The sequence below is a fragment of the Scomber japonicus genome, chromosome 24 (assembly GCF_027409825.1).
Source record: "Scomber japonicus isolate fScoJap1 chromosome 24, fScoJap1.pri, whole genome shotgun sequence".
NCBI classification, from domain to species: Eukaryota; Metazoa; Chordata; class Actinopteri; order Scombriformes; family Scombridae; genus Scomber; species Scomber japonicus.
This window is the reverse complement of record NC_070601.1, coordinates 8,062,052-8,084,914: the sequence shown is the minus strand read 5'-3', so window position 1 is coordinate 8,084,914 and position 22,863 is coordinate 8,062,052. Positions and strand designations below refer to the sequence as shown.

The 22,863-nt window shown below is 39.8% G+C and overlaps 4 protein-coding genes across 4 annotated transcripts; 2 read left to right on the top strand and 2 right to left on the bottom strand.

The window, feature by feature from the left end:
• Positions 1 to 1,328: 1,328 nt before the first annotated feature.
• On the top strand, positions 1,329 to 2,387 carry gpbar1 (G protein-coupled bile acid receptor 1; the record flags this gene model as incomplete). The annotated part of the gene is made up of 1 exon (XM_053314275.1): positions 1,329 to 2,387. A coding segment is annotated over one exon (993 nt), but the record flags the coding sequence as incomplete, so codon positions are not given.
• A 2,650-nt stretch (positions 2,388 to 5,037) lies between these two features.
• LOC128354029 (keratin, type II cytoskeletal 8-like) lies at positions 5,038 to 8,181 on the bottom strand. Its single transcript, XM_053314274.1, has 9 exons — positions 8,023 to 8,181; positions 7,139 to 7,347; positions 6,990 to 7,050; positions 6,777 to 6,872; positions 6,525 to 6,689; positions 6,156 to 6,281; positions 5,844 to 6,064; positions 5,712 to 5,737; positions 5,038 to 5,237 (listed from the first exon to the last, which is right to left on the bottom strand). The coding sequence occupies exons 1-9, from the start codon at positions 8,179 to 8,181 to the stop codon at positions 5,038 to 5,040; spliced, it is 1,263 nt and encodes a 420-aa protein (XP_053170249.1).
• Positions 8,182 to 8,563: 382 nt separating this feature from the next.
• On the top strand, positions 8,564 to 12,443 carry LOC128354027 (keratin, type I cytoskeletal 18-like). Its single transcript, XM_053314273.1, has 9 exons — positions 8,564 to 8,932; positions 9,076 to 9,158; positions 9,326 to 9,482; positions 9,593 to 9,754; positions 9,849 to 9,974; positions 10,698 to 10,927; positions 11,192 to 11,253; positions 11,998 to 12,225; positions 12,430 to 12,443. The coding sequence occupies exons 1-9, from the start codon at positions 8,564 to 8,566 to the stop codon at positions 12,441 to 12,443; spliced, it is 1,431 nt and encodes a 476-aa protein (XP_053170248.1).
• Positions 12,444 to 13,490: 1,047 nt separating this feature from the next.
• Positions 13,491 to 22,648, bottom strand: arpc2 (actin related protein 2/3 complex, subunit 2). The gene is made up of 10 exons (XM_053314738.1): positions 22,452 to 22,648; positions 20,570 to 20,604; positions 19,620 to 19,732; positions 18,239 to 18,284; positions 17,764 to 17,950; positions 17,357 to 17,450; positions 16,171 to 16,297; positions 15,976 to 16,076; positions 14,924 to 15,024; positions 13,491 to 13,996 (listed from the first exon to the last, which is right to left on the bottom strand). Exons 1-10 carry the CDS (start codon positions 22,523 to 22,525, stop codon positions 13,975 to 13,977), a joined length of 900 nt encoding a protein of 299 aa, XP_053170713.1. The 5' UTR covers positions 22,526 to 22,648; the 3' UTR covers positions 13,491 to 13,974.
• Between the last annotated feature and the right edge of the window lie 215 nt (positions 22,649 to 22,863).

Below are 22,863 nucleotides of genomic sequence, written 5' to 3'. Positions count from 1 at the left end.
GTTAAATTATCTTTAGGACACATATCACTTTCTAATACAAAGGGAGGTGTAACTCCAGAGTCTCAGCTGATTAATTATTTAATGACTGCAGCTTCACAACCATTAATATGTGCTCTTATCATGGTTGTGAGCTAACAAAGTTGTTTCACAAATTTGTTTTAGTTTCATACATACATACAAGTGAAAATACAGAAGAATACAAGTGGATATTACCATAATTATCATTCTTTATCATTCATAATTTAGAGTTTGGTTGAGAAAAGATGAGGAAATAGTTATCTTTGTGTAAATGTAACCAGGTTTTTGTTTAAAGAATTTTTTAGATTTTTTTTAGAATATTCGTAATATACAACATGTGTGTCTTAAATATCAAAAGCAATATTACACTTTTGGTGGAAAGTGCTCAAACTGTAAAGACTGATAATCACACCTTGAAGTGGCAGTCCACACCTTTACTTGAAGCGTTAACCAAAAACTGTGAACAGTGTCACAGCTCTTGTCAATCAGATGCATTTGTCTTGTTATTCTAAAGCACTGAAGCTAATGAATATATTTATTTTTACCTTGGAAATGATCACTATTGAAAATGTGAGGGAGGGTTTGATTTTAAATAATGTTATCCTAAAAAAAGAAATCCGAAAAAATGCAAATAAACATCCACAACAGACACAGAGACAATGTGTATTACTAAACTGAAATAGAAGTATACCTCTGTCTACCCATACTTAAAGTTTCTGACATTTTCCTTCATTTCCCACTTCATTTTTTTCTTCTGTCTTCTGGACACTGACTTCGTGCTCATCCCCTGAGACACCTCTTTTTCTAAAACATATATACTATTCTTCATCAGCACATCATAGAGAGTTGTCTGAAATCTGGCAAAAACTTCCTTATATGGTTCAACCTAACACTCTCCTTCGCATTATGCTCTCTTCATTCTGATAATGAAGGTTTCACTTTCTTTATTTTGCCACAATAGTTAGTAGTTTGCTCTAACGGTTGCATGACAAGATTTGAATTGACTCTTGAGCTCTGGAGGGTCACATCGTTTAAACTTGATTAAATGTTGTTGAATTTTACTGAATGTGGCTCCTAAACTGGCTTTCAAGAGCTTTCCATAGCCGTGGCTTGGCTCATACCAGCAGGCTGAATAAACAGATCTTCTAAAATAATTGATGGAGTACATGTGGCTCTCATGAATCTAACCATTACTCACACACATGCACATTGTGGTACTGACTAGGTTTTTTCTCCCTCTCTGCTAGCTGTACAACAACTGGATGAAGTCACCCACGATGGACTGCAACGACTCCCACACTCTGCACTCAGGGGAGCAGCTAATCTACGCCATCACCATACCTCTGTCGACCTCCATCATCCTGGCCAACCTTGTCATCATCTTGGGCATAGCCTGGAACCGACAGCTCCACAACACACCCAACTACTTCTTCCTCAGCCTGCTAGTGGCTGATATGTGCACGGGTGTGGCCCTTCCGTTCATACCACTGATGGGTATGAACAGGGAGTTAAGTTTTGGCTCTTGCCTTGTTGCTCACATCTTCCCAAACTTCCTCTTCCTGGCATTCCTTCTTAACCTGGTAATGGTCCACTATGAGCGCTTTATTTGCATTGTTGACCCCCTTCATTACAATAACTTGTGGATGCATCGCAGTTTTCCGTTAGCATTGCTTGTGGTGTGGATGCCACCACTCTTGTACGCATCGCTGCCTGCTTTTGGATGGAATAACTGGACAGGACCAGATTGGAACAGCTGTAGTCCAAGTAGCCAAAAATTAGTCCCAGTCTCAAACTGTTCAACAAACGGTACCACCTGCTGCTCATACAAGCGAGTCTTCCCCAATGCTTTCATCTACCTAGAGGTGTACGGACTTGTTTTACCTGCGATTCTCACCATTGCTGGTATGACTGGCCGCGTTTTATGGATCACCCGTGGCCAACTGAAGGATATTTGCCGTCTCCATCGATCAGTGGAGCGGGGAAGTCAGGCCTCAGACCGAGAGCAGAGGCTGAACCTGCGGTACACTCGCTGCCTGGTGGCCGTGTCTCTAACCTTTCTCGCTTGCTGGGTTCCCTACCTCATTTACATGCACGTCTGCATAGCATTCTTGATAACTGACACCAAGTGGAGCTCCACCACTCACATTGTGCTCTCTTGCACCGGTATCGGAAGCATGGCTGTGGTGCCGCTGGTGCTCGGCCTTGCCAACAAGCAGTATACAGAACCTGCATACAAACTTGTGCAGAAACTCAGAGACAGGTGGAGGAGAAGTATGCAGGAATCAGATGAGGTTGCGGTCTAAGATGAATCTGAAGATAACTCTGCAGGAAATAATGCAGCTGGATGAACTGCATTTCAGGATAGATAGAGCCACCATGAAGAAAGATTGGTTTGCAACTGCAAAAACATTTGCATTGTCTTATCTCACAATTTATTTATCAATGTTTTACCACCACCCCACTGTTTTTAAAAAAAATAATTTTTATACAGAGCTCTCATTTTACCATGATATTTTTTTATAATTTATGTGACAAAAACATTTCATGAAAAAACAGAAATGTTGTCCTCATTATTTTGCTAAATTTGAAGTCGAGCTATAGCTTAAATGACAAGGGTTCATCCTTTAGGGGCCTTGAATGCATGTAAAAAAAATTGCTTGGAAATAAATGTGATAGTTGTTCATATATTTCAATGTGAACCAAAGTGGTGAACCAAGTGACCTAGGGTCATTCCACCAATCTGTGTCATAAAGAAGGCTTAATGTGAAAGCTGAAACATGAAGTTATGATGTTAAAAAAAAAAGTTTAAGTGAAATGAAAAATGTACAGTATATTCTCAGTTCTTTTTGTGCTGCTGGTTCTGCACATCAGTTTGAGCCAGTTGTAGATTTGCTCCATCTGTCACCCCCTGCCTGCAATGTTTACTCCTACTTTCCCCAGCAGTGTTTATCTATACACTGGTATGCAAGTTGAAGAGGGGAGGAGGATGCACCACAGTCCATAATACATCTACAAGACACTGGGGAGATTAGGGCTTCAGTAGGAGCAAACAGGGGAAGCATGAGCTTTAAACATGCATGTCAAAAAATAGGAAATCTGCTTGTTGAAAATGAAAATCTACAAAGATCTTGCCATATTTGGATACAATGTAACAGGAAGATGAAATACAATAAAAGTGTGCTTGTGTTTAAGGGAGACATCTGCTGCAAAATGCTTGTATTTTAAGAATAAAATGTGTTGCTGCTCTCATGGAAAATGTGATTTTTAATTGAGCCTTAAATAAATACAGAATATATGTTGTGTTATTTGCTTCCCTCAATCAAAATGTGGCTTTAAATGTGCAGTTAGTACATACGTGGGTGGAAATGAGACCACAAGAGCGAAGGCGAGCTGAGGAGGAAAAGCAGACCTTAATCAAATTAAACAGCAAACAAGCTCTGAACTGTTACGGGACATTAGGAGAGATGGGACATCATCATGGGGACAGGGTACAATGACTGTACGTCTTTTGTCTATATTGCCTTGTTAACACCATGCTCCAGTTTGTTTTCCACATTTCAATATTGTAGAAGATGGAGGAGAACCAGAAAGGAAAAATTAAGACATGATCAGACTGTCTGGCTCCAGCTCCCCTGCTAATGACTGACTCATATCTTAATCAAGTAGTTAGCCTCTTGTCTTTTTATCTAACAAACACACTGTGCCCACCACACCCCTTTCACGTCTGGATGATAAATGAATAGCCAGCAGGTAGTTAGCTATAAAGAATGGAAACGTGGGGAAACAGAACAATGAACAAAACAAAATCTATGTTCTTTAAAGTTTATTAATTTGTTGTATATTCTTTGTTTAATTTGTACAAAAGTGTAAAAATGATCATTTGTTTTTTTCAGACTAGGTTTATTTCTTGGTCAGGGGCAGCTGCAAGGTATGTAATTCCTTCTAAAACAAGCAATTGTCATTTTTAAACGTTGGTTTTTGTTGTGTATTATTACTGATATTTCTCTTTGGACAGAATCAGGCTAGCAGTTTTTATGCTAAGCTAAGCTAAGCAGCTGCTGGCAACAGCTATATATTTAACATAGAGACATGAGCTCATCCAAACTAACTCTCCAGTAAAGAGGATAATTGTGTTTCATACGATGTGAAACTATTCCTTTCTTTGAATTCAGTCTGTACACATGTAAGAGATTTATGGCAGGCATTGATGTATATTTATTAAATGTGTTCCAATGCAAATACATAAACTCGAATGTCCTCTAATTGCCTTGTGATTACTTTTATTTGAGGTACAACAGTGCAGTTGCAAATGAGTGACAGAAAACAATTCGGTTTTGGTAGTGTACAGGCTTGCAAATAAACATTACACTGTTGCCACATATATTGTAAAAAGATGTAGAACATAGCACCATGGACACACAGAAAAAATATATCAGGCAAGTTTTGAGAAGTTGAAAGTACGCAGATTCAAACTCCAAATCATTACTGAATTCTATACAAAGTGAGCTCTTGTGATTCTAGGAAGCATTACCACTCTGTATGTTCTTTCTGACATTATAAAAAGAAAAGCAGAGCAGAAACAGCCTATAAACAACTGCTTGATTGCACAAGTTCCTTGTTTTATGGTAGCCTTTACACAGTTAAATGGGTGGTTTTCTGTATCACAAACAAAATCATCATCCTATTACCTGAAAAGAGCTGGAGAAAAAAAAAACACTGATGGTACCAAGAGCACCACAAATCTTTCCAAATGCAAACAAAGACAAGAAAACCTTTTTAAAAACGCCGCTTGATATAAACAAAGTGTCTCCAACCTCAAGCACGGATTCTAGGAAAAACATTCAACCTGCCAAGAAGCTATTGTTAGACTGCTCACTCTACCAGATAGCACACAAACAAAGATTATTATTATCATATTAAAAGTTTTAAGATGATACCTGAGGAATTTAACTTAATTTGTATTCACATTGTGTGGATTTACTCTAATGCTACAACCAGAGGAGGGATGGACAGTGCCTTTTAATCATCAGTGTAATGAGAGCTTTCAGACACAACTTTGCCTTCCTGCACTTCCACACGGATTAGGAGACGTTTCTTGGAGCTGGGGTCCATTGGCGGGACATGTGTTGTTGCCGGGATAACAGTGGTTGCCAGGACGACAGTGGGTTCTGATGTTCGTGGCCTCTCTGGCAGGTGTTTCTCAAATGGCTGATGAGCGTCTGCGTGCAAGTAAGGACTTGGATTGGTTGGTTTGCATTTAGAAATCTGAGCGAAAGAAAGGTTTGATTTTAGTGCGACACAAAACATGAATCAGTCATGAGATGAAAGCATGGATGTTATTGATGCAGGCTGTTTTTTTTTGTTTTTTACAGTGCCCATTTTTTTTATTCTTTCATACAACTTAATTTACAATTATATTACATTAGTTTTTTTGTGTACCTCTCAACCTTCCTTATCTTTTCCTCCTTCCTTCCTTCTACATTCCTGCATTCCTACATTTCCCAGAAATCATCAGGGTATGCATTTGCAAAACTTTATCCCAGATTTCTTTCTCCAAAAAAGTAAGATATCCTGTTTTAGGTCATTCAAATATTTTGTCTTCATTGAGTTAAAATTTGCTCAAAATCAGCAGAGAAAAGAGGAAAAACACACCACCAAGCAAATAATTGTTAAATTTCAGAAATGGTTCTCACCTGCCTGGCGCATGAAGTCGTTCATTCTTAACAGAGATGGAGCAGAAACAGGTGTTAGTTCAAGCATTTATATATGACTGTATACTGGTGTGCTCACACTCCCCAGATCTACACCCACATCCCCTCTCTCACCTCTGCTCCTCGCCCTCCAGCAGCTTGCGGTAGGTGGCGATCTCGATGTCCAATCCCAGCTTGAGGTTCATCAGCTCTTGGTATTCACGGATCTGTTGAGCCAAGTCCTGCTTAGCCCGCCTCAAGGCCTCCTCCAGCTGGCCAATGGTCTCCCGGGACTTCTCCAAGTTCTCGTCACCCTCTGTCCTTATTTCATTGATTTCCTTCTTCAGCGTCTCCTCCTACAGAGAAAAGACAGAGAGAAGATGAGAGGGTGGTTGGATGGATGAGGTGGGCCTGAGATCTGTGAGTGTGTATCTGTGTGATCCGAACCTTCCTTGTAAGAGCCTCCAGGTCCCCGTTGAGCTTCTGTATAAGGCGAATAGTGTCTGAGATGTCCCTCTTTACATCACGAACTTCCTGCTCACTTTGTCCTGCTCTGGTAACCATGACATCCATCTGAGGGGGGACAATGGGAGAAAACATAAATACAGGATCTGTTTAATAGTGCAAAGAAAAATATCAAAACTAATCTGCTAATCCACTGCCATCCATATTTCAAATATGCCCAGATTTGCCCATTTCATCACTAATACTATATGGGGTTGGTATATGGGAGATATTGTATAAATAGGTTTAGGGTCAATAGTTGTTGTATTAGCAATCGTAGTGTCTTTTTTTTGTAATCATCCTCTTTCTCACCTTTTTCTGGTTCCAGAGTTCGGCTTCCTCCCTAGTACGGGTGGCCATGTCGGCATACTGCCTCTTGACATTCTCAATGATCTCGTCCATGTCCAGCGACCGTTTGCTGCTGTCACGTATCACCACTGTCTCGTTCTGGACAAGCGACTGCATCTCTTTGATCTCCTTCAGGGAGCAGATGTGAGGACAGCAGAGTTAGGTGGGAAAAACAAACAAAAAATGAACTTAAAATACAATAAATCTCATCATTACCTCATCATAACCAGCCCTTCGGAAGTCCAGCTTCCCCGCCAGGTCTTCCAGCTCCAGAGCCTGATCTACTAAATCCAACTGACCTTCATCGACCTCCTATTACACACACATTAAACACACATGTATGCATAAGTAAAGGATGCCCAGATGGCATAAAGTGAAGAAACTGCTTGCAAAACAATACAACAATTGATCAAGAATAAGCAAAAGTACCTTTTTGGTGACAATAAATTCATTCTCCAGATCAGTCTTCTTTTTCACCTCATCCTCGTACCTGAAAACAAACAACAATAAAGATTAATTTGCTGACATATACTTGGGTTCTTGAAGAAATCAGCCATTCAATCAAATCAGCTGCTGACTTATTTTTGGTGTCCATCACTTCGTCCTGGTTCTTGAGCAGCTCAGCCTTCAGCTTCTCTTGGTCACGCAGCAAGTTCTCGATCTGCTGCTCCAACTCGATCTCCAGCTGCCTCACTATGTCGTTGACCTTCCCTTCGTAGTCCTCCTGCTCCTTCAGGATCTTCAGCTTCGTGTCCAACTTTTGGTTATCGTCCTCCTGCTTTTTCATCTGAGGCATGAAGAGAGAAAATTGACAGGAGCATAAATGCAGGAGGAATTCATCCAATACTTAAAATTAAAATTAAAATATATTATATTCTATTAAAATGAGTCTTACATGCTTCAAGAAGTTGTTTATTGTAAAATATATTAACTACATTATGTCTTTCTCTTTGTTGCCACTCAGCAACAATGAACTGAAGCTTGAGCTCAAATTTGAACACAAGGTGGCGTCCTCCATTCACTTCAAACACTATGTTAACTGAAGTTTGCATATAGAGACACTTCATGTCCTCAGGCAACACATTTTACTACGGACTAAGGCTGGAATCAATCCAGACTCCAGCATCAGAAGTGGGTTTACAAAGACTTAATCCTCTTTAAAGACCTATTCTGGCTTTGAAAAAAACACAGAAGCCCCTATATAAAAAATAAACTTAAAAAAAATCTAATTAAGAATAGGCCTACACAAGTTACATAAAATAATAAGAATGTTTATAAAAATAATAGCTAAAATAAAATAAACTACACTAAATAAACTAAATAAAAAAGAATAGTTTACCTTCTGTTTTTGAATTAATTGATTGATTAGTCAAATTGAAAGTAATTATAATTAATTTAGCCGAAGAGAGACATTTAGCTTGTTATTGATCAATTTAATCTTGATGTAAATTTAAGAACAAACCTTATCAATCAACCTGACGAACTTGTCATTGAGTCCAACCATGTCGTCCTTCTCCTTGGATTTGCCAGAGGTGTCGATTTTTTCAATCGGTTTGCTTTTGACCGGTCCTGAACGGCCGGGGTTGTAGGACTGGCTGCTGTAACCTCCTGGTTTAGACATACTGAAGCGTTGAACAGCGAGATGAAGTCTCAAAGCTGGGTAGGTGAGCGGTGAAGGTACCTCCAGAGCGACACATCACCTGCTTTTAAGGTGAGGAGGACCACCCATCACCTCCCCAAAACTCTGCTGGCATCCAATCGAAAGAAGACAAGTACACAATTACAGTGAGAAAAACAAAACGGTCAAGATGAAATACTTGTATTTCGACCCCGAACCTGTTTGTTCAGGTGTGGTGTTGGGTACCAGGACCAATGGCATCACTTAGGGGCGGACTCGTGCGTAAAAAAACAAGTATAAAAACCCACCTGTATCCTTTACATCCATCAGTTGACTTTCAAGCTTGAAACACTGTGTGTCATTGTCAGCCCATCCAGTAATCATCATGCCTTCAAACACCGCAGCGAGCATGTTTGGTGGAGCCGGAGGAAGGGGCTCCAGAGCATCTGTGGCGAGTCTGGAGGGGCTGCGTAACGTGATGCGCAACGACACGGAGACGGACTCTGCCCCCAAGACGTCCGTAGCTCCAGCAAAACCTGCAGCTCCCGCCATTCCCGCCGCCCCTGCAGATGACAAGCAGACACTGCGGGGTCTGAACGACCGGCTGTGCGGTTACCTGGGCAGGGTGAAGCAGCTGGAGAGGGAGAACAAGGATCTGCAGGACCAGATTGATGAGATTTTGGCCAAAAGGAAAACACCTGCAGCACGCGACTGGGATGAAGTCGAGAAACCGCTGGAGGAGCTCAAGAAGAAGGTTAGTCATCTGATTTATTCTCTCTCTTCATTTTTTACATCCATCCATCTATTCTGTTTTTTTTTAAAGTTCTCTATAAATAAAGATTATTAATAATATTTCATTAATAACAGGCTAAATACATCATACATTTATGCCCTTAGATCAAAGACATTGCCATGGACAATGCCAAGCTGCTGCTGCAGATTGACAACACCAAACTGGCCAATGATGACTTCGAGAATAAGTGAGTTTCATGCAGTCTCCATACAAAATAAATATGGTTTCAATTACACAATGACAGCTTTAATAACTGATATAGTCATAATGAAGTGATTTCTACTTGTACTGTTGAAGATGATAGTCAGTGATTTAAAGCTGAAACACTGAGGCAGGGGTGTTTTCTTTGTGCAGGCTGAATGATGAGAAAAAGGGACGGAAGGCGATAGAAAAAGACCTGGAGGACATGAAGAAGTCCATCGAGGATACTAAGCTGAGCCGCAAGCAGACCCAGAAGGAGATCGACTTGGTGAAGGAGGAGCTGGCTCGCCTCGACCAGGAACACAAAGATGTGAGGCTGCAAATAAACACAAAAACTAACACTTCAAGATCGACTAACAAACAAACAAAAAAAGTATTATGTGAAATTTGAGGCAAATGTGCTGTTCTGTGTGTTTGTAGGAGGTGGATGACCTGCGTGACAAGATCAAGGACTCTGAAGTGAATGTGGAGATCGACTCACAGAACTCCAATCAGGCCGAGATTCTCAACAAGATCCGCAACCAGTACGAGAAACTGGCCAAGAAGAACCTGAAGGAGACCGAGGACTGGTACAAAACCAAGGTACGTTACCTGCAGCATCTTCATTTGTGGTATCATTCTCTCTCCTTTCCTTCTGTGTATCTCATCATCTCTATTGTGTTTCCCCACTTTTTAGTTTGAAAACATCAAAGTGGAGGTGGCCCAAAATTCTGAGGTCTTGCAGTCTGGAAAGGGTGAACTCCAGGATCTGATCAAACAGAAACAATGTCTAGAAATCAAGATCCAGACTCTGCACAGCATGGTAAACCACACACACACACACACACACACACACACACACACACACACACACACACACACAAGTCTAATTACATAAATGACTTTATACATCACCACAAAATACAACTAAGGCTAACAAAAATCCGCAGCCTGCCACAGAGATGCAACAGCTGTGTTTTAGTGGGGTTTTGAATAGCACCTCATTCTCAAGACAAGTTGGGAGCTGCCCATTTTGACATAACTCGACAGTAACTTCCTCACACAACAGTTCATGCAAATCTCTGTGACATCATCGTAAGCCGACCTGAATCCTAGTAATTGATGCAGTCTTTTAGGATATGTTCACAACAAAATATCTACCAAAATCTTCTTTTCACTGTCATGTCAGAAATGATTAAAAAAAACGCCCACAGGAGTGTTTGCCTGTCCTTTAAACAAACATTCCTGACTCCTTTCCTGTCATTATACTGTCAACATGCTGCCTTCAACCAGACAGACTTGTGATCTGTCTGTCTGTGGTCTGATGGGCCACCTGGAGCTGATCTTACATCACAAAATAAGCCATTGAGAAGTCAGAGTGATGTACAATTTCTTTGAAGTTTGTGTGTCCTTGCTCGATGTCCAAAAACAGAAGTACAATTCAGAGTATCCCAGAAAATGTGGGAATCCAAAAACACGCCAAAGAAACTACAATGATGCTTCTCATTTGCGCTCTTGATTAGTTAACTGTATGTCTTTCTCTCAGATCAGTAATCTAGAAGAAACCATGAGGATGACCAAAATGGAGTATGGTCAGCGGCAGGCTCCATTGAACAAGATGATCCTGAACCTGGAGGCGGAGCTCAGGGAGGTGAGGTCCCAGGTAGAGCAGCAGGGGGATGTTAACCAGGACCTGCTGTGTGTCAAGATGAAACTGGAGGCGGAAATCAATAACTACCAGCAACTGATGCCCGCCATGACCAACGATGGTGACAGGTGAGAATACTTAGAAATACTTCATAATGGTTGTAGCTGTTTGATAAAAATCTGAAACCCCAGTCAGGTATTAACGTGTCTCTGCTCAGAGGAAATGTAATATACTGATAATTAGGCACAAAATAATGAGAAAATTAGGACATTTCTCTGATGAAGGGTGCAGATTCCTTGCCTTCATTGTCCCTTTTGCTGGAAAACACTGTCTGAAGTGATTTTGTTGGCACCTATATCACCAAAACACTTGTTTCGCACCCGGTTCGTTAGTGTGCTTATCCTCTTCTTCCCCGACAGCTCGGAGTTTTCTTTAGAGGATGGTCTGCACAGCGGTAAGTTCTGGATCCTGCTGAGAAAACATTGTTGAAATCAAATCTGAACAGCTTCAGCATGTTTGTGCTGTCACCTGTTAAGCAAGTTTAGCTCTATCGCTAAAGTAGACCTGGGTCAATTACTGACTGAGATGTTTTCAGTAGTAGGTTGGTCTTGTAGATTTGAAAGAGTCAAAAAGTGTAAACAATATGATTGATGGCATTCTTCTTTTGATAAATGTGTATTGCAATAAAATGTGTTTTACACCTTTATATTCTTTTCAAATCAACAGGAGAGCTAAAAGCGTAGTGTGCAGAGTTAAACTTGAAAACACCCTCACATCACTTTTGATTGAAATTCAACATTTTGGGAAACACATTTATTTGCCTTCTTGCCAAGAATTAGACGAGAAGATCAATACTGCAGCCATAGTACCAATAAGCACAATTCCCAAAATGTTGAACTATTCCTTTAAAGCTAGCTGCACCACTAAACTCAGTTTTTTATGTCACGTTGCACCAACTGCATGCAATCACAGCTGATTTTAACACCTGGTGGGAATCACAAAAAGGCCTATAATGAATGAATGAAGTAAATCAATCACAAATAAGATGATATAATTTCTTTGATCTGTGTTTTCTACACACTGTAATCACCTGTAGACTATCTGGCAGAAGCACAACAGACAAAATGAGAGCTGAAGGACTAAAAGGAGGTTAAATTCTTTTTAAAAATTTGATTAATCTTTTTGTTTCCTCCTAAAGATCAGCAAAAGCCTAAGAAGGTGCCCAAAAAGCAGGAAGAGGTAAAAGAAGGAGGCCTTGTGAAGCAGGAAAGCACCCCGTCTAATAAATCGACTCCCCCTGAAGCCCCTGCAGCAGATAAGGAGCTCATCAAGGCAGAAACAGCTGTTGACAACAATAAAGCTGACCCGGTCAAGCCAAGCAGCGACCCTGCTAAAAAGAAGAAATCTAAGACCAAAACTAAGAAGGGTTCATCCTCTTCATCATCTTCTTCTTCTTCTTCCTCCTCCTCCTCCTCCTCCTCCTCATCTTCTTCCTCCTCTGAGTCTGAGAATGAAGATAAAAAGCCCAAGAAAGAGATCAACGCCTGATTATGATCAATGTTACTCAATCACTTGTCCTACTGTCAAACCTGCAAAGTTACTTTGACCCTGTTCATTTGTCTTTTCTCAGATGATTATCAGTGAAATAAATATATTTTGATTTCCTCCAAGAATGCCTCATTTGCCTGCTTTTGAGTTATGTGTTGTTGTTTTTTAATTACTACAGTATATAACCACTTATTGCAAACAAGTGCAGTGATTGGGTACATGTAAATATTGGAAGATATACACATATTTGTGTTTAGGAGGAAAGTAGGATCACAAATGGCTGCAATAACATTTCGTTCCATTATTGATCTATTGTATATCACATTATAAAATTCAGAAAAATGCACATTTTCATAATGCACAAGCTCAGTTTTATTCAGTTTATGATCATACTGTGTGTAGGTTAATAAGAAAACCAGTAAATAATCTAGTTTCAAATAGTGTAAACTGGAATCAATCATTTAGTTTGAGCATTTTTGCTTTAAATTTAAATAAGATCATAATTGTTGTAGATTCATCTCTTGTTGGTTGATCAATCCAATGAATAGTGTCAGCTCTTATGTGTATTATATTAATATCAGAAGTCAGTAAACTACACAGGACACACCTCATGCTAACCAGTTTAAGTGTGAAAACTACTTAAGTGAGGAGAGTAATGGAAATAAATAAAAGTAATTGATCAGTCGCTGAAATGTACAACTTATGCCACTCAAAGTTGATGTTGTACAAATGCGAACAGGACTAAACCTACTTTTTTTTTTTTTTTTTTAAAGGGGCCAAACCAAATATTTACAAATCCAGGATCATTATGTCCTGTCCAAAAAGATGAATTAAGAACAACCACTATTATGTAATTCAATAGAATTCATGGTGTGAAGATGGGATTTGGGCTGCATCAGACATCACTGACTGTGAATGAATTAAAACATGTCACCTATGAGAAATGCAGCAAGCACCTTACATAACACTAACCATAACTACTACTTTCCTAAATTCTACTGTCTGACCCAAAAAAATCTACTTTTTACCAGCTGTTGTCTTGTTGGACAAGCCATGCTCAATCAACTTGTTTTTAGTCTGAAATATGTCCCTGAAAGTAGCCTATGACAACAGACACACACAAATGTTTTTTTTGTAAGTGTTTTATTTTATTTTTTCAAATGACAATGGTACAGACGACATGAAAGCACAGAGAGGGGGGGGGGGGGGGGGGGGGAGAGGAAAGGGTTTGAAATCATCCAATACAATGGACATTGCGTGGTGAAGGTTGAGGGGCAAGCAAGAGTACCAAATGGAGTAAAAGATATCGTATCAAAAATTTCAGTTTTTTTTCATATATATATTTATATAGGACTAATAATTCTCTTTAACTATGCAAAGCAAGGAATGCCCTTTTTCATTATCTCGAGCCTTGGCTTTCCCTAAGTAGAGCCAACTTTATTATTCATTTTTTTTTGTTTTAAGAAAAAAAAAAAAAAAGAGTGGACACGTGTTTTGGGGAAGGGGTGGGGCTGGTCGGGGCATTTCCTGTCTTGGAGTCCTGTCCGATGTGGCGTTGAGTCTCAGTGTGGCGCGTTTGGGGCGTGTCCACGGGGGGTTTTGGATTTGTCTGATGGGGACATCGGCCTCAGCGGGAGAAGGTCTTTCCACTGTAAAAAAAAAAAAAAAGAAAGCAAGCAAAGACACATTAGAGGATCAGACACATGCACAGGTTATTGTCATTCCTAACACTCCCCTAACCCCTTCCAGAGGAGCTACAGCATGTCCCAACACACGACTCTGTCAGCTACTTCAAACTAAAAACAACACCATGGAATAAATTGACACCAGGAAGTCACTGCGGCCCCCACACAACACCCTGGTGTATGTTACTTTATTGTGTTTCTTGTTTGTTGGCACGTGTAAGTACATAGAGCGCAACTCTTATCATCTGTGACCATCACTGGCAAATAAACCTGATACTGACAAATCTTTTAATCTGTCTCATGACTTCAGGTATATCAACAATACGTGACTGACACTTCTATTTTCTATTTCTGTTCTGTATTTGAGAATTTACATTACTTTTTGTTCCTTGTAGCCAAACGAACAAAAATGGCAGCCTTTTAGGTTCTCCTTCTTGTTACAGTTACACATTAACCAAAGAACAAATACTCCCTGTGCTCCGACTGCATGGACTTCCCAATTATTTGTTTATAAAACTGTATATGTGCGACTTTTAAAATTCCTCCTGCGCTCACTTCAAATACTGAGAAAACAGCGCTTGTCTGCACACACCTCAAAAACACACAAAGATTCAGACCTGCAGATTGTAGTCGGCTCACAAATAGAAGACAAATACGCCCATCATAGAAAACACAGGTTCTACAGTGTGTTGCATTTTGTGTGGAAAGTAGGAAGGTTATTAAAAAACTGAATCTATTTTGCTTTAAACTCAAAAAAAACTTGAGTATTGCTTCAGCTCAAACTTTGGTCTTTACTGTGGAATGCACTGGATCACAAACTGTAGATGTGGATTTGAGTGTCCAGTAGGTGAGGGTCCATAAGAGGCAGGGCGGGGAGTGATGGCTACTTACGAAATGGTCTTCATCTCCTTCTTCTCAGCGTCGGGTCGAGCGCGGTTCAGCACCTTGAGGAAGTCTGACGTCTTGGCCCTCATGCGTGTGTGAATGTAGGCCTGCAGAGGAGACATGTACATGCCTGAGCCAGAATCTCAGAAGGAATTTCCAGTGAAAAACACCAGTGATTTTATCTTGGAATGACTCTTAAAAAAGGAAGGTAAGATAATGAGATGCTTCATTTGTTTGCTGTGTCATCTCAGGATGGTCATCTAACCTTTGAAATGTCAAACATTTTTTTTCCTTTGATGTGTCAGGTGCAGCATCTTGAGAAAAATGCTTGAACGGTGGGTTAAGACATTTCTCAAACTTAAACCGATCACACCTGTCCATAAATCCATCTGCTGTGTCGCCCCCGCTGTTTCACTGATGTCTGATGTGAAAGCAGCTAACATCTAATTATAAAATAACACAAAAGTATCTGAAAAGCAAGCCATCTTAAAAATGGCTTTGATTGGGGGTTTAGTCATTTGGGGAGCCATTTAATGCATTTCTAAACGCCCACCTGCAGCCCTACAAAACCTGTATGACTACTGAAGGTGGTGGAGCCAGTTCTCGTCTGGTGGGGCCTTCCTTTAATCTCACCTATGGCTGTACACACTGTGGAGAAGGTACTGTGAGACACTAAGATGGAGGGTGGGACATGCTATTAAAAGGGAGGACTTTATGACTTGGTGTAGCTTGTAATTAGAACAACAACAAGACTTTCAGCTTTTTTTGAGTGTTTGACATTCACCTGTGTTGAACTGTCAATTAAACATATCAGACCTAAAATCTCAGCTTAAGTTCCAAAATGTATTTATAATTTGTTTGTAATACCAAGAGGAAAACAATTAAATGTATCACCTAAAAGCCTAATTTGAATATCAGCTTCCTAAAATGTTGTAGATGACATCTTAAACTCAATTTCTCTTTTTGTGAACTATGCCCCAAACAAAACTGTCCTGACCTCCTATTGCATAGAGAAAAAAACATATGTAAAAGAAATCACTCAGGAGGTCTCCACTCACCTTGGAGCACTTTATGTGGTAGTGCAGGTAGTCCCTGAAGGTGTGGATGAGGTTGATGGTGTTGTCTCTGGCATTGGCATTGGTGTGACGAGGGAACAGGACTGAAAAAAGAAATGAACAAAAAAAAAAAAATCATTAAAATCAAATTATTAGCTGTGTAATTAGTGCAATTGAACGATGGTGGTTTTAACTGACCGAAGGTGATGTATCCAATGTTGTCCCCGACGGCAGCGCTTGTATCCTTCAGCTCCAGAGGAGGCTCCCTGTGGTTGAACAGCACCTGTGGAGCTGTGTGGCTAGCTCGCCGACCCTCTTTGAACTCCTAAACAAAGAATGTAAGTGTACAGAACTGTTTTAGCTAATGTTGTTTAAAAGTTATCTCTTAAAATAATAACAAAGACAACATGGTGCAGAATAAACATCACTTATAATTCATGTGTGTAAATGTATGCATTATTTGTAGAATTGGAGTTTTAGCTTAATTTTTCTTTCATGCTAACATAATTTCACTGGTTGAGTTTTTCTGAGAAGTTAGCATTATCATTTTTCTGAAAAAGTTAGCTTTATAGCAAAGAAAGAAATTTGGTTTCTCTTTCATTCATTCAAGGTGAGCATCTTACATACTTAGCTTATTTCATTAGCTACTCTCTGTTATAATTAAATAGAACTAAAGGAGCTCAGCTAAGCCCAGTATTTCCAGCTAGTGGTGAAAGAGCTACATATTAGCTTCTTTCTTTCCTCCCTTTCAGCTGCGTCTAAATTCAATAGTACAAGCTAAGAAACAGTCTAACTTAGCTACTTTTAATTGTACTGTAGCAGTTCTTTAACAAGTCAACTCAGTTACATGCTAACTGTGTATAGCTCATTTTCTTAATTAGCCTAATTGATCAAAATAGAGTTAGTATTTGATTTTAATTAAGCGCTGGTCATTTTTACTACTTTTTTTTGAGGCGGGGGGGGGGGGGGGGGGGGGGGGTTTAGTGGGGGTTTTCCCTCACCAAGTGACAAGTACAAGTACAATTGCTGTGTTGTTGATGTAAACTTTTGTAAAATAATACATAAAAAAAACAACAAATACCACTCAAGTAATTTTGGATGGTGGTTAACCAGCTAATACCACAAAAAAAAAAAATTGCTGTGTGTTAATCACCAACTGCTTTCTCAGGTTGTAGTTTGACTGATTTGCATTAATGCAAGTTTTTTCCCTGTTGGATAATTTTTTTTGTGCAATAATGGCAAAAAAAACCCAAAGTATATTGCAAAGATTACTAGAGTATACACTGGATGCAGTCAGTTTGTAGTATGAGCCCCAGTTCAGATCATTTGAACCTCACCAAATGACCTCATTGACCAACTTTAAAGTTCTTGTAGCCTCACACACCTGCATGAACACTTTGCCGATGATAACGTCGTCGTCGTCTTTGAACACAGTGCTGAAGACCACCGTCACTCTGTCTTTCTTGGCCTCCACATACCTGAGGAGAAGACCAAACATGTCAGACATTTAACAACTTTTGAAAAAGGTCAGGAGGATTACCACAAAAATTACAGTGAGATCTAAAGTATGTGTTCTTTGACAGTGAAAGACATATTGAAGACCATATGCAACCCCCCTTTGTGCTTTCAGAAACACAGTCACACATCTCAGCTGAACAAATACTTTTGTATGATTAGCTAAATCTTCTATTTAACCAGCTTTGCATGTATACATTGAAATGAAATACTTCAAAGTTCTGCCTCTGAAAGAGATCTGAAACTGAAATCTTTCAAACTCTCCCCCACACGTACATGGACTCATCATCTCTGTAGTGGACCACAGCCCTCTGCTCGCCCTCTTTGCCCTCCTCCTGGAACTTGAAGTACTTTTCAAAAACGGAGGCGAAGCAGTTCCTCTTGAGCATTCCCGCCTGGTGGACAACCTCATCTTTGTTGGCTGGTAGAGCGTCCAGGTCGTAGAGGAGGGACACATTGTAGCCTGAGACAAATCATAGTGAGGAGTAGATCAGATGGTGAAGTGAAAAGTCAAACCTAACTTTTACTTATAGTTTTATTAAAAAGGAACAAGTGTGCCACCAAAATTTGACAAATAATGGTAAAAAGATGTTCTAAGATATAATGTGGCAGACAGACCCAATAACATGGGTCTTTACATGGTGTATAACAGTGTCATGATGGTGCCATAATCTGAAAACTGATCTGACGTTGACTATGCGACAGCCTTAAGGTGTTATTTAGACTCTTTGTGAGCTTTGTGAGAACTTACCAGCTTCTGTTGAAACCAGGAAATTCCCATAGACCCTTTTGAGAAGCTGAACAAAAAACAAAACCCACAGAACTTTATTTGTGTAGCACTTCTCTAAATGCAGTATCCAAAAAAAGCACTTCAGAAAAAAAAACATGACGCAAAAGCAAATGAGTAAAGAGTATTAAAAGCATTTTTAAAAGTGAATAATGCATGATGAAAGGTATAAGATAAAACTTTAAGAGCTCATTTAAAATCAGATTATGACTTAAGACTGTAGGTTTTGCTAGGCCAACTGTAGAGAAAGAGCAGAGGAAATAAATGAAGTATAACAGGTACTTTTAAAGACATCAACACTTGAGTGATTTTCATAGCCTGTGGGGACCGACAAGAGTCTAAGCAATGTGGTTTAAGAGAAGGGAAGAAACTAACACAAATGCCAACACCAATAAAAGCAGAGACGGATGAAGAACAACTCAAAGTATAACAAAAGACTTGTTGTAAAAGGAGGAAGGGGGTGGTGTTTTTCTACAGCTAATTATCAGGGTTTTGAGGTAGTGGGGGGGTGTTTTGAAATAGACACCTGTCATTTAAGAATGAACGTAAGTAGACTGACTAACTCAGGTATGGTAATATTGCATCACCAAGTTTCGACAGGAATTCCTCCCATATTTAATCAGTGGAGTAATTCGGCAGCGAAACTGGCAAAAGAAGTGTGAGAGAGAAAAAAAGCCCTTTAAGTGAACCAATTTTCCTCCTGGACTTACAGAATAACTGAATGTGACACTGTGGGGCCATTCATTTATCCCTTTGCTCTTGTGTTTTAGGGAACAAGGAGGGAAGTCATTGGAAGGCAGCCAAGACATTCATAGAGCAGCCGCTGCTCGCAGTCAGCACTTCCTCGCCTGGGGTGAGTCACACAAGCTCACTTCCTGTTTCTACCAGAAGCCTCGGCAGCTGCTTTCTTCCTTACATGGCAACAGAGCTCTTGTGGTGGAGGTGTACGAGACTAGATGGTCATCATGATCTCATTCTGCTTTTTATCATTTCCTATTAACCCCAAAACGCAGCGAGTAATCGACGTAAATGCATTCCTGCATCGACTGCTCGATGACAATGTTTTTATTTTTTCAGTTAATTTCTGCAGGTTTTAAAACTGCTTACCTGCATTAGAAAAGAAAACAAACTATCAGTGAAATCAAGAGTATGACACGTAAGCAGCTGCTGACCTCTTGAGAACATAAGTCTACGTGATGGGTTATTTTCACACCAGTGCATCAGCAAACCACAAGGGTTGCTTGCTTGTGCTGTGTTGGATGATTTAAGATTTAAGAGATGAATCTCTGTGAGGTCTGGGTGCAGAGGAAAATGTATGTTCTTGTTCTCATTGTGTGTGTTGTACCTCGTCAGCACCGTGCTCCTGCAGCTCCTTGTAGAACTTCAGGGAGATGCTGACCATCACTTTGGTCTTGTCCCCATTGGGGTTGGAAATGTGGTACAAGACGCCATCAAAATCTGTGGCAGAGAAGAAACATTAATGACTGATAAGCCTCTAACTGCCTTTACACTTAACCCCCAATTCAATTCATGTCGGCACATCAGACTATTTCACTCCATTTCTTGACTTTGTGTCATCTAGCTGTGATTACTGGAAGGCTGAACATGTGCAACAGGTTACTTGCATCATAAGATGACTGTCATGATGTTGCAGCACTTAAAATCAGTATCACCACCAGAAACAGAAAACTTTATAAAGTAGAGGTAGAGGTAATATTGCATAATGGATACAGCACTAATAAATAAACAGGGTAAAGTGTTGTTGACAGCCTTTAATTGTCTGTTATTAATCCAGTAGAAATAGCAAACAAAAGTGCTGTTACCTGCATTTTAATAACAGTATTTTGTTAAGGCAGTAAATGTAGAGAGGCCCATAACAGCAGAAACACCTCTCTTCTCAGGTATTAAACTAGTAAAAACTACTGGATACTGTACAACATGATATAAGTCACCACACAAAATTACAGGATGGCTCTCAAGGACAGCTGTGATGCAAGTTATACTGTCTCAATTCAGCTGCCGCGCACATGTTGGTGCTAGTTTTATATAAATGTTGGATCTTATTGGCCGAGTTTTAAAGAACCTGTGTGTGACTGAGACATAACACAGCACAGTGGACTGAGAAACTACTAACAATGTAGTGGCTTCACTTAAAATTGCATCATAATGCTGACAGACATTACCAAATCAACACCTAGAAGGTAGCTGTTAAGAAAGTATGTGGGCAAAAACACAACACAAGTAAATCCATCGGTGGGAAACTTTTTCACACTGTAAGGAGATGTAAAGACTCACCTGCAAACGTCACATCGACAGCCTCTGGCTTGGTTCTGCAAGGAGGAAACAAAAATTAACAGATGCAGAATTATTTTTACAGGAAACTCCCAACTCATCACACATCAGATGCACAATACGGCATAGCTCAGATTTACTCCCCTTCACAATGATTTCCAGATTAAAATCTCAGACCTGCTTCATAGACAGTGAATATTGAAAGGACTGCAGCTAACGAGCATTTTCATTATCAATTAATCCGATAATTAAAAGCAATAAATCCTCACATTTCAGGACCTGGATCTAGCAACGTTTATATTTTAGCTTTTAATAACATTAGTTTGTTGCATTATCCATCACAGTTATTGTATTCACAATACTTTCCTTAATGCATGAATCTATATAATTTGACCTTTAATTGCATTCATGTCTTTTGCCATTTTAAAAAAAAATTTTAATCAGATTTAAGTTGGGTGGCTGCTGTGGCATTTTAATTCTCCTTTTGTATAGTGTTTATCTTTCTTTCTGGTACATTTTCTGGTTGCTTTAGTCTTCTGTTACCTGTCACCTTGAGCATTGGGAAACAGTGATAGACACATTTCAACATTTTATGGAACAAAAAACCAAATCAGGTAATCAAGAAAATAATCTGAAGATGAATCAATAATAAAAGTAAGTATTAACTGCAGCTCTAGTTTGTTGATATTATATTTCCGCTACAGATCATCAATATAGGACACCATCAACACCATTTTAGAATGACTTTTCAACTTTAAATGATTCACCCAGATAAAATCATTCTTCCTTTAAACCTGCAAAACACTATTTTGGGGTTGCACAGTAATAAATGACCCTGGAGCTGGATGCTGCTGCGACTTGTCCAGGCTGCATACTGTAATGTGCATGCTGCAGGAAGCTGCAGACTTGACTCAGCTTGACTACAGGAATGCGGAAGTCGGAGAGAGGGGCGATGGCGGCTGTGTGAGCATATAAACGATATTTATTTGGAGTAAATACCAATTTAATGTGTTGAAGCATCAACAAAACGCATATACATGTTGAGTAAGTACGAAAGGACGCCATATGTGTGCAGTTTCTGCCATGTTGACAGACCTGCTGTGTCAAAAACTACAAAATGTATCTCAGTAGCGATTAATCCTGGTATAATCCCCTCATGTATTCATTCAGGTGACATTTCAAAATAAAAATAATAATGTCTACACAATTATTTATTAACTGGATGCTCTTTTAGCTGTATTATGGAGAAACGGCTATATTTCAGCTAACCCTACCCCTAACCCATTTGTAAGCTGTCAAGCTCGTAAAACGCCTTAAAATGCTTGGCTGTATATTTTACAGGTATATAGGAGCAAATAAATGATCAGTGGCAATAATAATAAATGTTTAGACCAGATATTCATAGACGTATCAAACAGGAACCGCCGCTCATTCAGCTGACGTTACGGAGAATTTGGTTATCAGCTATATTTGGGCTACTTTTTTAGCTGTGAAAGCTCCTAAAACGCTTTAAGATGTTTTATTATGTATTTATCAGGTAAAGTAGGAGCAAAATAATCTTGTTATTTTACGTCTCGGAGATGTGGGCGAACCGCCAGAGGGGATGAATTAATCGGGGTTACCAATTCTGTCGTAACACCGCCCGTACAGACACACCGCCCGTACAGACACACCCCAGCTCAAAGCAAAGCAGCCGCGGTGTGTATCTTCGTAGTTTACACCCACAAAAAAGGAACACAGCTGACTTTTTCAACACTTTAAGCGGTTACGCACTGCATCCGAAATCGATAACGCACGATTAAACGCTCCTATCGTCTTGAATTAGACGCTAAAGGGGAAGCTAGCAGTTAGCGGCGCTAGCCAGGTGTAACAAAGATTTTCTCACCCGTTAGAAGCGCCGTCGAACTTCAACGACAGCGTCTCTTCTATAATACGGTTATTGATTTCTAACAGGATCATCGCAGCGGGCGCCGGTGTCGAGGAAAAAGGGGGGGAATGATCGGTGCTATTTGATGGCTCTTTGTGTCAAATTCTGCAAAAAAATGTTCCTCCCTTGACAGATCAGACCGCTTCCGTCGAGGCTCCTTCTTCCGCCTACCACTTCCGCGTATTTTACACTCAGGACCCCAAAAGATGAGGATGCCCGCGATGTTGCCTGTAATAAATTCGTAATGACATTTTTTTTTCATAATTGAGGAACACTGAATAGAAACAACATATATTAGGTCACTGACGTTGTTGTCTATTAACTTATGAACAGTTCAAACGACCAAATAATTATTGTGTGATATCAAACA